General features: G+C 40.0%; 1 protein-coding gene across 3 annotated transcripts in view; it reads right to left on the bottom strand.

The window, feature by feature from the left end:
* Positions 1-2,836: 2,836 nt before the first annotated feature.
* DERA (deoxyribose-phosphate aldolase) overlaps positions 2,837-17,967 on the bottom strand; it is a 51,628-nt gene continuing 36,497 nt past the window's right edge. For all 3 annotated transcript variants that reach the window (XM_062570380.1, XM_062570366.1, XM_062570375.1), the window contains 3 exons: positions 8,973-9,085; positions 5,153-5,302; positions 2,837-3,436 (listed from right to left, as the gene is read on the bottom strand). In XM_062570380.1, the coding sequence (XP_062426364.1) occupies positions 3,380-3,436; positions 5,153-5,302; positions 8,973-9,085 (320 nt within the window). In that variant the 3' untranslated portion in view covers positions 2,837-3,379. The remainder of the gene's footprint in view (positions 3,437-5,152; positions 5,303-8,972; positions 9,086-17,967) is intronic.

Here is a 17,967-nt window from a genome sequence, read left to right as displayed (position 1 = left end):
AAGAACTGACCAGATGGACATTTCTCTGTCTTTCTCTCCTGGGCAGGTTGAATCTAATTAGTTCCTTCCTTCTACTCCTACTACACACTTTATATATCATCCAGATGTCAGCACTGGTAATTTCAGCAAAAGCTCACCAAGATTTGGATACAACTTGCTGCATTTTTCCCAGGGGAGGCAAAGAGCCACAGTTCCAACTGAGCAAAATAAAGTTAAAAGCAGATCATTTTTTCTGTCTCAGTAGCATGTGCTATAGTATATAATGTGTGTTCTCTGATTCAGAAAGGGAATGAATGAATGAACTTGTAATACTGATGAAATAAAGATATCAAAGTATTACTTGCTCCAGCTCATATATATAATTACTATTTAATACCTTTTTGTTTCCTACAAGCCATGAAAATAGAAGCTGAACCTTTCTCCAATTCCCTCCTCTTCTAAATAAGTTGTTAAAGAATATTCTAGATTTGCAGTTTTTACTTGATTCTCTTCCCCATTTCACCCCATTTCAGTGTGGGATCATCAGTCCCAGCCCCACAATGCCCCAGCGGTGCTGGGCTCCCACCCCATGTCTGACTCCACCTCTTGGATGGACACCGGACCTGTGCTGGGGCACCTCATCCCCTGGATGGCCCTTAGGGAGGTGCGCTGGAGCTTTTCTCTAGCCCCACATCTGGCCATGCCTCCTGCTGCACCAATGGGGCTCCCCAGACTTTCCTTGGTTCATCCCCTGGCTGTTCCTGGGATGACTGCTGGCACCTGCCCTTGCTGCTCCCCTATGTTATCTTCTGTCAGAGGACTGAGGGATGAGCGACTGGATCAGACTGGGGTCCATGTCAAGGACCTCACTGCTTATAACATAACACTGAGTGGTCTGCTTATTCCTCAAAAAAAAAGACCGACTCCAAACTAAACCAAACCAAATCAAAAAAAAAAAAAAAAAAAAAGAAAAAAAAACACCTTTGAATCAGCTTTACTTTGAAACTTTCTTCAAAAAAAAATCACAGATTTCAACACATCAGTGCCTAAAATGTGGGGAGGTTCTTTTCCTAGGAGTCCAACTTCTTCCAAAGCACTGGCTGACCTGGAGTTGCACAGTATTTATAATTGGTGTGTTTGTAACATTTACTAAAAAGGGAAGTGGAAATCTTAAGACTTTTTGGAAGGGCTGTGCATCTTGTAAACCTAGCTTAATCTATCACACTGCAAAGCAAGTCTGTTCCTGAAGTCTGGTACAGAAGCAAACCAACCAGCAAAGCACAGGTGCACATCAAAATGAGGGGGGCTTCACCAGAAATATACACAATTCATCAGTCCACACGTAGCTCCCACAAAACTGGTGAAGCTGGTTCTCAAGTAGAGGTACTCATGTTAAATAGTTAAGGTGGCAAAGCTGGACCTTCATTAATTTTAAGAACCTAAATAGAGAGACTGAAGCAACTCTAAAATAGCTTCTAGATTCTCACAAAATGTCCAAAAGACAACCAATGAAACCACAACCTTTCCCAGACACATTGCCTACAGAATCGGGAAACTGAATGCACAAAAAATCAACTTTGCAAGTGAGGTAAACCTCTTACAGCAAAGCATTAAAGACACTCTAGACATTTATACGGCTAGAACTAAACAGTAGCAAAACTCAGTAGGAACTTACTGAGATGTTATGGCAGAGGGTCAACTCGATATGCAAAATATGTGAGGTGACTTCATATAATAGGTTCTCTATTTTGAAAATTTCAGAAGTAGAATTTTAGCCTAAATAGGCAAGTAAGCACTGGATTTTTCCTTCAAGAAACCTGCAGTGAAATCAGAAAGAAAATGTGTGGCAAAAAGGGCCACCTTCCATAAAACCAAATGTGTGAAAATATTGTCACAGCTTAGTCTACTGAGCCCTAATTTTGTATATTGAGACCTAAACTAGAAAAAGCCAAAAAGCCTTGTATGAACTACTTGCCAGGAAATTAAAGCATATTTTTAGTACCAAGCATTGCATATAGGATTACATTTTCTGTATATGCTCTATTCTCTAATTTCTTTTCCCATTTCAGCTTTCCTATCTGTCCAGTTTTGCACAGCACTAGCAATTCAGGTGGTTTAACCAGATAAATAACTGAATTATTATCTTTATGAAGCAAGGATCACTTTGTAATAAATGTACCTTGTAGCTTGATTTACAGCAAAATCCTTCTCCTCTTACTTCCCTAATGAGACCTACTTAAGTCAGTGAGACTAGTCATGATGATAAGATAATTAAGTTTTTAGTACAACTCTGGTTAGTGAGTAGAATACAGTTCTGAAATAATGAATCTACTAGCTGCAGTCTGATAATCAAAAGGTGTTAATGATTCAGGTATTATTAATGCACGCTGAGGAAAGTACTTCTTACATTAAAGGTGTAAAAGAACAGGGCGAACCCTGTGTAGGACACAGTTCAGCTCACCTTTTAAATTAGAGCTGGTTTTAGATGGCAAAGCTGAAGTTCAGCCAGTATAGCAGCGACGCCTGCAAACTGACAGTCAAAAACCCCTATATTAAAATGGAAAGATTTAGATGAGCGTGTTTAAAAATGAGTGGAGACAGGAATGGGAGCTTCCAAGAAAGTTAGACTAAAATTTGAAGAGTGAAATGCCTAAAAATAGGGCTCTGAATGCATAGTTAGGCACCTATATAGAGGTTGCTTGATTTTCAGTTGTTCTGATCACCCAGAGCTCCCATTAACTTCAGGAGCAACTGTGGGTACTCAGCTGTTCTAGAAATCAAGCCACCTTTATTCAAGGGTCTAAATATGGATGTCTGTGCCCAGGTTTGGGAAAAAGAAATACCAAAAAAAAGGTGGTTTTTGCTACAAAGACATTTTATAAGAGAAAGTAATAGTCAAGTTTCATTTTTTCAGGTTACAATGCTTGAAACTGAATCAACATAACCATTAATAGTGCAACATATCTGTGGCAGAAGATTTAGTCTGAAGTGAATGGAAAGCTGTTCCAAGAGCTGTAGCTCTTAATTAGCAATCTGAAACATTCCAGAGATATTTCATATTCTGCAACTGCAAAGTGTTACCAGGCCACTTAAATCTTTTTCATAGTATTTCAGTGTTGCCATTAATAAGCCCTTCAGGCTGGTCTGAGAAAGACTTTGCAAGATTAACTTTGCAAATCTGTATGTATTAACTATTTAACTATTTCAGAATTACCATTTTTTCTACTTTTGGATCAAGCACAACTGGCAGACTTGAGCATATTTTTAAATACTATAAAATATGAAGAAGGGAGAATTAGCCCTTTAATTCTATCATATGCACTTGGTTGTCAGAAGATTTCTGGGTGTTATTTTCTGAAAGATCTTTTTTATAAAAAGTAATCTTGAGTTGATTTTGTGCCTAAGCCATTGGCAGGTCATGGTAAACCGGGTAATTGCCAGTCACATGGTGGAAAATCTGCAAGAAAAAAGAAAAATTATGACGGACTTATATATGACTATAAATTTAGAAGCATTAAGAAAGTAACAACTTAAAGGTTTGTCAGATAAATATGACATATCTATTTGTGTATGCATGTGTACACATATAAAAATAATTCAGTATACCTTTTCATTCTTGTTCATAGGGCCTGAACTGAGGGGTTTTGTCGCTTTGCTTGAAGCAACAGGATTCTTACTGCTTTTAACTAAGCTTTCAAAAAGAGCCAGGTAGAAGACAGCTCTTTACTCTCACTGTAATCTGATTTTGATGATTTCAGTCTTATTTCTAATATTCAAAGTATCCAATACAGTTTATGCTTTTATATGGTTCCTTTCAAACCATTCTTTTAACTCTGCTGATTTGAGGGATCTCCTCATTTTCTCTGTTTTGGTATAAACATGCTTGACTGGGGCATGTTATCATCTTCCACGTTTTCAGATGCCCCAGTACTGCAGAGCTTTGATCACGACTGGGGGCTCAGTGCAATCCTCAGCAGGTAACAGCATCGTACCCCTCAGAAACCAGAACAAGTAGAGCCACACGCGCTGGCTGTCTTGCAAGACTGAGCGGCGATGGCAGTGGCGACAGGAAATCTCGAACTGCCTGGTCACGACCAGGGATATGGTTTCAGGTCCAGAGCGAGGCAGAGACAGCTCAGCAGCGAACCAAGCCGGTTATTGCTCTCATTGCAAGAGGGAAACGGGGAGTTTCAACAGTCATGAATATCCACCTGACATCTTCCAGCTGTTTTGTATTTCTTAAGATGTGCCAGTCTTTCAGATGCTAGGGAAGGCAAGGAAAGGGAACAGACTGATGCTTTTTTTCTCCCCCCCAAAACACCTTACATCTTGTGTCCTCCCACCAGCAGCAACAGTACAAGGACTCGTACACCTTTTCCTTGCTTGGAGCTAACACCATCTAATCTCCTTGGCCTAACGAACACGGGAGTGAAGTTCAGCGGCTCTAACGGTTTAGTACTTCTCATGACACTACGATGTGCTCAACTCTGCTGTATCCTTCAGGGATAGATCCCAGTGAGGTAGGTCACAGATACATAGGTCAAAACCGTTCTTCCTATTGGGTTGCCACTGCAATTGCAATTCATATGCTATTTGTCTGCCAGGTAACGCTGTGACCTGACTCACAAAAACAAAAGCAATTAGAAAAATAAGGCTTTAAGAGATGCAATTGCTTTTCTTTCCCCAGGAAACAGTCAGTATGTAAAACTTCTTTACCAGCAGTACCACATGTAGAGTGAGATATGATTTTCTCCGCAGCATAGAAGGAAATACATGGTGAACAGTTGCAGCACAGTAATGTGGAGGGTCTGCAAGGCATTCTGAGGGTCAGCTGAAGTGCCAGCAGCTAGGAGTACAGGTGAGTACGCTGCCATCCCTTTGCGAAAGACCCTGTGTATATACCAGTCGAGCCTCTTCGCCCACTGCATGTCAGCGGGGCCCAGGCAACTGCAAGCTGCCTGCAACACCAGAGTCCCGGATGCCTCTCTCTAATGCCAGGCCAAATTTAAAGAAACACTGAGCTGGAAGTGAACTTGTCATCAATAACAAATTAGATATATGTTCCATTATCTTTCAAACAGGACAAAAAATATATTCCACAAAAACAGTAAGCCAGCACATGCAGAAAGATAACTTTTTCTCTCCATCAAGCTGAAAATTGTTAATAACTGACCTGTTTCTCAATATCTTCCAACAAACTACTGGCACCCAGGCGGAAGAGCTCTGGTTTTAGCCACTCCACTCCTAGCTCCTCCTTCACTAGCATAAGCCAAGTAATAGCTTCTTTTGCTGTCCGGATGCCCCCAGCAGGTTTAAATCCAACCTTTAGTTAAAAAAAAAAAAAAAAAAAAAAAAAAAAAAAAAAGAGGAATACATTTATTTTCAGTAATTATCATCCCTAGAAAAACAGCCAACATTTGTGCACCTGCAGCCTAAAAATGTTCACGATGTATATAACAAATTCTATTCTGAGTAAGTATCTGACTATAAACCCTGTAAAGCCTGGACTAGTGCTAAGAGCCATCTAGCCTCTGTCAGCACTGCAAAAGGCAAAATTTTCATCCTGTGCCGTTCTGAATTACCCATTCTCTCCCAGCTCCCTGCTGTCGTGAGCAACAGCAAGTGGGGAAGTAACACTTTAGACCCCATTTCATTAAGCATCAGGAGCTGGTTTCAAGGTCCAAGAGAAGACTTTGCCAATAGCAAATACCAGGCCAAGGGATTTAGGCAGAACCTTGAATATCTGAGTACTATCTACTGCTCATGTTGCAATTCAGTTTCAAATTTACAACAACAAACATACATGCAATTATATAACATCAGAGATGCTGCAATAAATCAAGAGATGTGAGTGGACTCATGTGGTGAGCAGTGAGAGATGATTGCACTTTATAAAAAGCCTGTGCACCATAGTTATACACGATTGGGGCTGTAAATGCAAATCTATTTAATGCTTTAATTTTTCACTAAAATTCATAAACCCAAATGGTACATTTGCTGACCTTGTGAACTATTTTCCAGGTAGGAACTGCACTGGGTCTGACTTCACCAAAAATGTAAAGTTTTGTGCTTCTCAAGAATGGCAAAACTTCTCTCCTACCACCTGCTGGATCTACTTTCAGTCCCTTCATAAGAGATGGGTGTCATATTTGGTGAGGTGAAGTGCCATGTACGTCAGGACACACACGCCAGGAATACCTGTGATCCAGCCTCCCGTGCAGAACCAGCAATGAACCTGACTTGACAGGTACCCCGCTAATGCCAATCACGTGCCATTTAAACACCTCTCCTCCTGAGACAGAGCTTGTGACACCGAGCTACCAAATGCCTGTTTAAACATTGCGTGCAGCCGTTTAATCAATCCTTGGAAAACAAGAATTGGCAACAAGTGTGTCTGCATCAAATATCAGGAAAATCTGAACCATCTGTGTAGCAGCACACAGCGATTCTTTTTATATTTCCCTCCACCATAAATCTTTATCTTGGGTAGTCCTTTCCCTTTAGCCTCCTTCTGCGAGAATTATCATTCTGATTTCTGTGCATACACTCCTGAAACCTCACTGCCTTTGTATCTTATAGATATTTTATTTTAGCAGATTCAAAAAGTATCTGTCATTTAAATATGTATGGTAATTTTTATAGTGATTTCAGGAAAAACAAACATAGAATAAATCCTTCTCTCACACTGAAGCATTCTGGTAACAGTATATTTCCAATAAGATTATAAAAATAATAACAGGAAGAGCTTGATAAAATCAAAACACAAAGACTGTGTTTATGTCAATGGATGGACGTGTCAGTGTATGTATGCATCTGTTAACACCAGATTTCCGAAAGGAATTTAAACCACAGCAACTGGAAAAGCATCTTCTAGACAATAATGAAAATAGTATGAATGTGCTCTCCCTCAGGAAGAGAAATTCTAATCAAATTCACATTTATATTCCTTCCTGCAAATATTACAGCTCTTTAAGATAATTTGTAGCAAAACCAAGTAAAACTCTGTTAATAAAATAATAAAAAACACCATGCAGAACTTCTTCTCCTTTAGGCAAATTCTGAAAGCTCTTTTCTTTGCAAAAAAAGCTGACAAAGACAAGCTTCTCCTCTCTTCCATATACCAGCTTTCCAAATGGCACATCTGACTACCATGAAAACGCAAAAAGGCGGGGGCAGGGGGATTTAATTCAGGAGCAGTATAAAGTCCGGCTACCACTTTCCTGCTGTTTCACAGCATTTCATTATTTTGCTTAATAAGTTCATCTTCTCAAGAATTTTCTCTTCACCTTATATTATTAAAAGTAATAAGTTTTTCTGGATTGGGGGTTTTCCCAACAGAAAAACCAATTTATGTATGCCCTTCAATAATGACAGGAAAAGATTATTTCCCATTATATTGCACACTTTTCATATCACCACCACAGCTTATCATTCAATAAATGTTACTCTGCAACTAGTTCCTTTCCTCGAAGAAGTTTAATTTCTGCATTAACCTGTTTTTCCCAGCCAACGTCTTGCTAGAAAGCATCTCTACAGCAGCAAAATTAGTTTGTTAAAGAAACCGTTTAGAAATCTCTTGTCACTGATAATATTGTCCTCAGTTAATAAAAGCATATAAAGTCAGTTTACATCTAATTCGCTCACACACATCCACACAGACATAAGCACTCATTCTTAATAACACATTTTATACCATGAATGCGTTCTTTTAAAGCAAAAGGTAAATTCAACATTTATTACCAATTATATCTACAAAGACTGTGTTAATGCAGCAAAGCCTCACCTTTGGTGCACAGCTCGTATAGCCCACACACGGGCTGAGCGGAGGCACCTGGTCTGAGCGACCTTCCCAAGGTCTCCAGCGATGCTGATCCTGCACAAGCAAGTCCACGGGAGCTTCTGGAGCTGTCGTGCAGCACAAGCAGATGCAGGCTGGGGAAGGGAGGAGTGGGAAACGGCCCAGGGGTTGACTCTGGCCTCACCTAGACTACCGCGGAAAGCAGATGGAGGCACGTCCCACCTGCTGTCACATGCTCCACAAGCCTCAGCACCCACCAAAGCCAGCTCATACTCCACCCCACTGCTCATACCATGCCCTAACATCAGGTCGCCAATGGTCGCCTGCAGAAGGGCCAGCTGGAGAGGTCCCCAGAAACTGGGGCAGCATCTTAGTTAATGACATGTTCTCCTTCCCCCAGGGCACAGGCACGGAGAGAGACCACTGCCAAAAACCTGCACTGGGTCTAAATGATGGTTCCCAGTTGTCCAGGGACGCAGGAGGTGTAAAGGGGGCTTAAGGTTTCCTCGGATAACTTCCTCCTTTCTTCCTACTCCGCTGCATGGATGTACACACAGGCAGCCCATCATATGCCATAAGCTCCTCACTACTGCACACTGACACCGCGTGACAGTGACCTGACGGACACAGGGGGTGTTCCAGGATGTAACGCTACCCCTGTCCTGCTCCCAGGCAGCTGAATCCCACCAGTTCTGCTTCGCTCCTGACCAGGAAGCCAAGGAGAAAAAAAAAAAGCAGAATTTATCCCTTGGGTAGTCAGAAAACACAGCCACGTACATTTGGCAATAGCTCCAAACTTGTATAGCTCCATGGAAGATTGTGGAGCTATGCCAATCACTACCAACTTCAAATTACCATCGATTGAGATGACCATTTAAACACCTTAAATGGTGAAAAAATATTCAAAAAGAAATACAGCAGAGGACGAATTAAGATTGCACGTGCTTTTAGGGAATGAGGCCACAGCTATTCACAGGAGGAAGGACAAAAAGGCTTCTTGGTGGTTTTCTTTGAAAACTATAAAATTATTAGCAAATGAAAAGAGGAATGTAAGAGAGACGTTCCATCACCTATTGCTCATATTATCACAGAAGGTAACAGACAGATTTATATGCTCTGTATTTTGAAGCTGTTAGTCTTGTCTCCTTCTGAATAAACGCCCTTGGTTGATCTTTAGAAAGGTAGCAAGAATTACCTTGTTGCCAGTTTGCCAGTAGAAATCCCTAATGGCTCGCATCATGATTACTCCTACTGGAAGAGTAGCATTTTCAACTTCTTTTCCTGTAGATGTCTTTATAAAATCAGACCCTTAAAGGAAGCAAAAAGCTTTATGGTTCTTTCAGAATAACAACAATTCTGCACATATATACTTCATGCCCTCCAAGTATGTCCTTACAACTTACAATAGTTTTGAAGCTTTCCTTTACCTGCTCCTGTAATGCTGATAATAACGCTACTGTGGCTGAGACTAAAACATCACATTTCAGAGCAATTACATACAAATAAATATATGTGTATGTGTGTGTGTGTATATATATATACACACACACACACACACACATATACATGCAAACATATACATTAATAAGAATTAATCACAATAAGACAGATGTTTTTCTCTGAAAAATGTTTGCATGTAAATCAATATTTTAATATTACCACAAGGACCTTTTTGAATAAAAACAATTTTCATCAGGTTTTTAATTTAACTTTGCATCCATTTAGTCTCATATTTGACAGTTAGGAAACCTATCTCCCACATCTTTTTAAACTGAAAAGAAAGAAATCCCGCATGTGTTTATGAAATCAGCTGTATGATATTGTAAACAGAGGAAAAGCTCCATTATTTTACTGTATTTAAAGCCATGGACTGATACAATGCAAAAACAAGGTCAAAGGCAACTATGCTATTTAAAGAAGCGGAGTTAGTGTTAGCTCATTTTAATTCTGATTTCTCATTTGTGTACACTACTGTCCTGTCCTACTGTTATGATGTCCTGAATTCGCATGTAGTGGTCTTATACACACTTGCTGTTCTGTGTTGGCTTAAAATGAATCCTGCAACACAATATTCCATTTATAAAAATCTAAGAAACTCCCTTCCAAAAACGGTTTGTGGTGTCTGATCCTGCACTGACATAATACAATGGCAAAACTTCTCTAATTGCATTAGGGCATACTTCATCCTCAGGAACCTACTTTTTGGAAAAGGTGTGCTGTGCGATCACTAATTATCAAAATTAACTGGGAGGAGAAGAGGGATAATGCAGTGCAATAGTGCACCATCCACTACAGTCAACTGGAACTGCATCTGCTTCCATTTCAGATTTGGCGTAGGGTCCGTTTTTTCTCTTCTTTGAATGATGACGCCTCTACAACATCCTTTAGAGTAAGAAAGAGAAGTTTCACTCCTGGCTCAAAGGCAAAGAGTTGCGTGGCTACATCTAGCGTGTGTGCTGCGGCATGCTCCGGAGCCCTGTCTCTCTGACGAAGGCTGGCACGCAGCTAGGTCTCCGCCTGATGGGAAGCTGGGACAAAGCCAGGCATGCTTCTGGGTCCTGTAATTTAAGTGTAATCCAACTGTATCACTAACACCATGCCTTGTAACAGCCAGGTTTGCTCTGCAGGCTTCCATCTAGGTAGTAACTCAGCCTACTGGTGTTTAAGTTGCACCATCCTATGACAATTCCCAATCTAAATAGAAATGACTACTCACAAATGAAGATCTAACCCCAGAGAAGGTACAATATGAAAAAGAGGCAATTTCGAGTTACCAAGATTTGCAAAAGAACTATGCACATATGATAGACAGCTGAGTTACTACTTTGGAGCTACTCCCTTTCCGAGACGCACTATGGACATTCGATAGTCACGTTAAAACAAATAGTAGCGGAAGCGAAACTTTAACATTGCAAAATTGTATTTCTAATTTCCCTTTTGAAATGTAGTGCTTAAAGTCCTTCAGTGCATTACTTTTCTTTCTTTTCCTAGTGTAAGGTAAGTCAAAGCTTTTATAAGTCTTATAATTACAAGTCTCTATGGTACAGTTTCATTAAAAACTTTCATTAAACAACAGCTGCCCTTGTATATGGTCTTCTAATCAATTTGGTCAAACAGAATGACTTCTAATCAGCTGTTGATAAAAATAGAAGATGAAATTTTAATTCTAATAGATTAGCCACAAACTCAAGATAGTCTTCAAAATCCATCTAGCTCTATTCTCCAGTGAATTTAACGACTATTCAGCAACTCATTACTAAATAGAACAAGATGAACATTTTCCAGTTCATTAAAGAAATGTACTATGTATTTTTGCATTGTCCTCATGATTCGTTACAGGGAGTCTTAATTACAAGATAATGGATAATGGTTATTAAATGCAGACTCCAGTAATGAAGCTCTATTCATTTGCGAGCCTCAGAGACTGCAAAGAGGGGAAAATAAAATTACTAGCTTCAAAAGATTAACGGATCAAATTATTATTCAATTTTGAAAATCTCATTCAGACTTCATAGAAACAAGAAGAGATTAAAAACTAGTATTAGTACAAAAGTACTGCGCTTATATATTTATTTTTAAATAATATCTTAAGGTTATTACTAGAATAATCAGCTTTAGATGTGATTATTAGGCAAACATACAGCCAATTTAGTAGCATCCTCCAACAATGGAAACAATGCATTTTTATTTCCTGAACAAATTCTATTTATGACGCACGAGCCGGCTAGCAGGACTCCATACAGAGCCTTGCAGAGCGCGGAAGACGTACGCTAGCAGAGAGCACTGTGATGTGAGGAATTATAAATGTCTGTATCTCCCTAACGGAAAGAGGGATTTAAAAAAACCAACCGCTGCTTTTAAAAGCACGTCATTAAGAAGAATTTACGCCAACCTCGTAACAGCAACAGAGTTTCATCAATTCTATTTCTTATTCTTGTTTGCTTAAACAGAAACTTAAAGAAAGAAATTCAGCAAATTTCCTCTGAAAATACTGGTGATGGTTTAGAACCTGAAATTTATCACCTATCCTCCCATCATCTTCTTATAAATGAATATTTACATAAAACTAGGCTAATGTTAAAATATATCCTGCATGGGTTTTTCCTTCCTTTAGGATAAGTTACATGATTCAAAGAAATACTAAGTCACAGACTTAAAAACAAAACAAAACAAAAACTAAAAAAAAAAAAAAAAAAAAAAAAAAAAAAAAAAGATATGTCAAGGTAGATTTCTAGGACTAGTAAGCCTGGAAAAGGCCAAAGAAAAATGCAAGATTCTCCCAGTGTGAAACCACAATAAAACATTGTTTTCCCAGGGAACTTAGTATGACTTACTGAATCCGTAACAAACGCAGACATCAAGGCCTTTTTGAAACACAGCAGCGCTAGCCACCTGTTTCAGCGGGCTTGTTGCAAACGTACTAAACCACCTGCACGTGATACATTACAGCACTCAAGCCTACGAAGCACAAATGCATCAGCCTGATTTAATCAGAGATGGAAATCTGAATAAGCCTTAAGATATTTGAACAGTACCACAAGCCATCAAAAGAAACCGAGTTCCCAGCCCTGTTGACAGCCAGGCCACTTGGGCTGCAGTCATGTGTCTTGTGAAATTAGGTAGGATATGTTCTAGCTTGTTCTCTGAGTCAGTACCTAGAGGTTAAGATGAACTCCACTATATTATGTCTGTTTTAGGTGCTTATACAGCATTAGTTACAGCAGCAGCTGAGCGGATGTGTAGAAGCGAGGTATGCAGAAGCCAGCGGCTTGCCCAAGGCCTCTCTGCAAGCATGCAGCAATGCAGGAAAATTAACGTCCCGCTCTCCCGAGGGCCAGAACAGAGCTGCCACTACTGGCCCATACCACTGCTATCCACCACATCATTTTGAAACACCACAAACGTTCCCAGGCCACATAAAACAGAATCAGTCGGCATACCAGAACTGGAGAACATTAGTTAGATGACAGCATTCAAGAAACATATTATGGTTCCATAATTAAGCAATAAGGAATAATAAGCAGCACAGCAATTGTAGAGTAATCACAACCTTTTGGTTGTGAAGTGCCTCAAATGCCCTTGGGGAATGATTATCTCCTGATAACTGCAGACTCTGTGCTGTTGCCTTACTCTTAATAAAGAACAAAGATGCATTTGGCAATTTAAACAATAGTTCAGAGAAGCAGAGGGACAATTATGCCACACTACTTTGTAAGTACTTGCAACAAACGCAGATGTATCTTGGTTGCTGCCAGTCAGGTAGAAGTGTTTGGCCGCACAGTGTGAATATATGCCTTTACAAGACCTTCTAGCACCAGCGGGAAAAAGACATGCTGCTGAGGGGATCTTCCTAACCCACTACTGTTTCTGCTGACATTGTAGCAATGACAAAAATATATATATTATCATCAACTCTGCATACAGTTCCAAGAGGAAGACATCTTTTTTTATTATTTTAAGAGCACCTAAAATTAGAGTCTTAAGATTCACACACAATTAGCCTGACTAGGAGCTATTAGGTTATCAGTCCTCTAAAAATGAAAGGCAGAGCAAGACATAAAAGATATAAAAAGCTAATTCCTGTCAGCTGAGTCACTGCAATTGTCCACTTACATGCCCTAATCCTATTCCAGTTGCAAGGTAAAATATATTTCCTGCTAGCCTAACTTTGTCATTGAGATGGACAAGAGAATATGCAGCTGTGGCGAGTCAGTTAAGCAGTAACTCACTGAGTAGCTTTAACTGCATCACACGTGGCTATGCTGCCATAGATGCGTTTAGTTGCCTGCAGGTGTTTTCATGTGCATGTGTCTAAGCTACCATTCTTGAAAACCCTAGCTTATAGCTTGGTCTTTTGTGAACTGGATATTTTGTATTTCTTTTTTGAAAAGTGACTCCATGAATTAATAATAATAATAAAAAAAAAGAACATATCATGGGGCTCCATGTTTAATGTCTACTTACAAATAAGACCTTTCTAATGACCCATTCTATCATATTAGCCCCGGTTTCAGGACTCAAAGGGGATGCTTCCTTTCTTGTATGCCATCTCCAGTAATAGGCATTCTGCAGGCCAAATGATGCCCTTAGGAGCACTTATGTACGCACACAAAGGGACAAATTATTAAGTCCATACTTATGCAAAATTCCCTGCAGATGATGTCTGAAAGAATTCATCATTGCTGAATTATGCATAGCTTGCAAATGCACTATTATAGTGTCTACCACAGGTCTCCATAGGCTACTATTACTTAATTAGTATTAGTTTCTTGGGTGTTCATCTAAAAGGCTCCTTTAGAAGGTTCAAAAGAAAGATCCATACCACCTTCTGTCACTGCACTCTACAGCACCAGCTCTTTTTATTTTTAGAGCATTTTTTCCAAGCCAGTGCATATTGTGTATGGTGAAAGAGATGATTAAATAACTGACATGCGGTCCCGTCTCAGAGGCCCCAGCTGAAATCCCAGTTAGTGGTAGCTCTTGGCTTTAGGCTTCAAATTACACTCAAGCACAGGAGGAAACATGTTTCCCAGCCCTGCTCAAATCGCCAGGTCCAAGCAGTGCTGGGACATACACAGGTGCAGGAGTGGTTTAGACAACTATACAGTGCAGGAACAGCCAGGCCTTGTCCTCTCCAAAGAGGAAGCAGCAGGACACCCTCCCAAGAGCGACCAGCAGGACCATAATGAAGCTTAAGGAATTCCTGCATAGTTATGCCCTTTTTCAAACTCATGTCTTTTTACTGAGATTCTAATTTTTCTTTTTTCAAACTGTGTACCATGTATTACACCCAAGGGCTTTACAGTAGCATGACCTATATTAACTTTATTTCAGTTTGCAGATGGTGTCACTGAAACTGGTTAAGCAGTTTGCCTAATGACACACCAAAGGGCCAAAGGGAGAGAAGAAGAGAGAAATCCATGCATCCCAACACATACTCCTTCCCAATCACTGGGAAAAAAAAAGTACACATTTCCCCTCACCTGATCCAGTCAAAATGTTTTTTTCCTTTTACAGATTATTCTGCACAGCTTCCCTGCACTTTTGAGCACTAGGAGTAGACACTAGGCAGGGGAGCAGTGGAGGCTGAGCACTGAGCCCATGCTGGACATGTTGTGTCCAGTGGAGAGAAACAAATTATGGCTTTCATTCCCATCACTTTACTAGTGACAGCACAGGTTGCTGACAAAAAGATCATGGAGCAACATAAAGGTTGTCCTCTCCTTCCAAATTAGGTGCAGATACTTAGGTCCTCAACACCAAGCCAGGTGTTGGTGCTGGGCTGGGTCCTTATTGGCACGCCTGGTTTTAGATCAATATATCTTAAGTCTCTCAAAATATTGTCCAGTACAGGACATACTACAAACTGAAGCTAAAGCCCTGATATATCTACCAGTAATAGCACTATGATTTGGAAGAAAATAATGAATATATACGACAAGCTTAGAATCACAGCATCACATGGCATATTGCATACCCCGTTTTAGCAAACAGAATTAGTTTTGTCCTTTTTAATGTTGATGGCAACTTTGAAGCAAATACGTTAACACTAAAACACAGGTATGCTTATGTATTGTCTATTAACTTGTAACAAAATTATTCAAATTGAAGAAAAAGCTCCTTAAAATGCACTTGGAGATACTCCACACTGAACAAAGCAACTAGAAAATTAGTCTACTTCATCAAGATTAGAAGGTGCTATGAATTTTATACCTTTTTTTAAAAGATACATAATACAGCCAAAATCATGACACTTCAATGTCACTTTGAGTGGTTTTCAACATTTCAAAATAAAAGCAATTTAAGATTCTGTTCTGGCTCCAATGCAGAGGAGGGTAAGATTAACTTTTGAGATTTAAAAGTGACATCTTAAGGCCACAGCCAGAACCTGTCCAGCATCCAGCCTCCTCGTCGTGCACAGGACAAACAGCCAGCACCGGCCATGCTCGCCTGCTGCTCCCTACATGCAAAAAGGCAGCTGGCACGGAGGCAGCTTCTAGAGTTTTTCGGCACTGGGGAGATTTCCAGTATCAAAGGAGTTTCCCAAGAGCCCACTGTGGCCAACATCTTGCCTTTGACTTTGCCTGAAGAAAGGTAAAGTGCCAGATCTCACCAGACATCAGCTTGTAATTGTCCTTGTGGCCTCGTTGCTTTCATACCTGAGGTAGAACAGGCTCCCTACGAGCTTGCACAGAACGCTGCACACTCCAGTTCCAGCAATCATGATTACTACAAAAATGTTACGTATTTAGTTTAATTTTTACGATATTTGAAAGCCTTCAGTACAGTCAACTTAGGAACAAAGAGATTCTGCTACGGACCTCCTGGATGCATGTGCTGTGCACTCTCCCGGCGCTATAACTACCAAAAGGGCAACGCTTTGGAAGGCCTCCATCTCACATATGTAGCATATTGCAAAGCAGGGTTGTTAAACTGGCAAGCATTTCACAAGTTATTCTCTCCTTCACCATTATGATTATTTTTAAAAGGCACCTTCCTCCCTGGCAATTTCTCCTGCCCAGGAGCCCCTCAGAGCACTTCCTTCGTCCTTCCCTACCTTGACACGGTGACATCTGGCAAAACTACTGAAACTCATGCATGGGGGCTGCAACGTGCGGCAGAGGGTCCAAGAACTCTTGGAAACTCTTGGAAATTAATAATTCTTTGTAACCATCTGTTACTCTAGTAACAGATGCTCCCACCACTACCTGTAGCGTTGTTTTAGGAGGTTTCTAGCTCATTGGGTGGCCTCAATATCAACCTCCCCTCACATTCCCAAAGCAACAAAAAGCAAAATGAAAAACTCTGCCTCGGCAACCACACTCTGTAGGAAGCAAGTGTCTGCCTCGGGGCCCTCAAAAGGGCCCTTCAGCACCATCAGAACTCAAGAGCAACCCATATAAAGGTGCTTAATACACTGCAGCATTGTTTCCCCACCTGCACCTGCCAACAGCCTCCGTCCTGACCTGGTGACAGACTGCAATCATGTGAGCATCTCAAATCAGGTGTACCAACAATCTGATTAAACAGCTGCCTAGGTTTTAGTGTAAAATAACTGAAATCGATACAGAAATGTACTTCTGGTTGGTCCACTGGCAGAATGAAGACAATATTTTAATCTTTTAATCCACATTTTATATGTAGATTTTACACTTTAAAAACCTACACTAAATATATCTTACCATTTTGTATTTTGGCATTTTGTTCTTTTTACTGAAATACTGTGAATTAAAGTATTTGAGTATCAAACTCTTTGTCTTAGGAGTATAAATCCTCGCAGGTATTTAATGGAGAGTTATTAAATGTCACTATTCATTGAGACAGTACATTTAATGTCTTTCTTACAGAAAAAGAAAATCTATCAAAAGTTTGTAGCTTTGCATAGAAAGCTGCCCAAGGTGCATCCCAAAGAAACAGGCACTCTGTGTGCACAGACAGACCTAATCCCTAAAGCCTTGCAGGATCCACACCTTCACTTACGACTTCCTGCAATATCTAAACTGGTATTACCATCTTCTGCAGCGATCCATGATATTTCGTGTCAGGAGTGGGATCATGAGACACACTATTGTGTTTTGTGCTTTCCTCATACATAATCTGAAAGAAGTCTTTATAAAGTTTAAATGTGATCTGTACTTTTTTCAAATAATAGCTAACCTTAATTAAGTAAACTTGGACCATGCCATAAGACTAAAACTCAAAAAGTTTAAAATCTTGTAACTAGCCTCCTTCCCCCTCCACAACAGAGAGAGATTTATGCATTTCAATAAACCAACTACTTTTCAGAGATGTTGAACCATAACTGAAGCCAAGAAGAATTATATGCACTCGGCCTTTCTCTATATCAAACCACACATACAGATCTCTAGCAAATATTTACACTGGAAAACATTAGTCCAAAGCGGGGTGCATCTGGGTGTTGCATATACTTTGTCTACAAGGAAGCACAACATCCAGTTTGCTAGTCGTCGTCTCTAAAGTGCTTTAAGGCCCCCAGACATTAGCCCAGAGCAAAAATTAGATTGTCTCTATTTAACCACCTACCTTTTAAAACTTACTGCAATCAAAATGACAGAGCTAAAACAAAATGGTTACTAGTAACAGGAGACAGTTTTTAGCCAGCAAGCTAAGATGAGTGTGTGCGTTTAGAGTTCAGAAGTACAAGAAGATGTTACAAGCTGTTTGCTTCT

The sequence above is a fragment of the Rhea pennata genome, chromosome 1, assembly GCF_028389875.1.
Source record: "Rhea pennata isolate bPtePen1 chromosome 1, bPtePen1.pri, whole genome shotgun sequence".
Lineage (NCBI taxonomy): Eukaryota > Metazoa > Chordata > Aves > Rheiformes > Rheidae > Rhea > Rhea pennata.
This window is presented reverse-complemented; position numbering and strand designations above follow the sequence as displayed.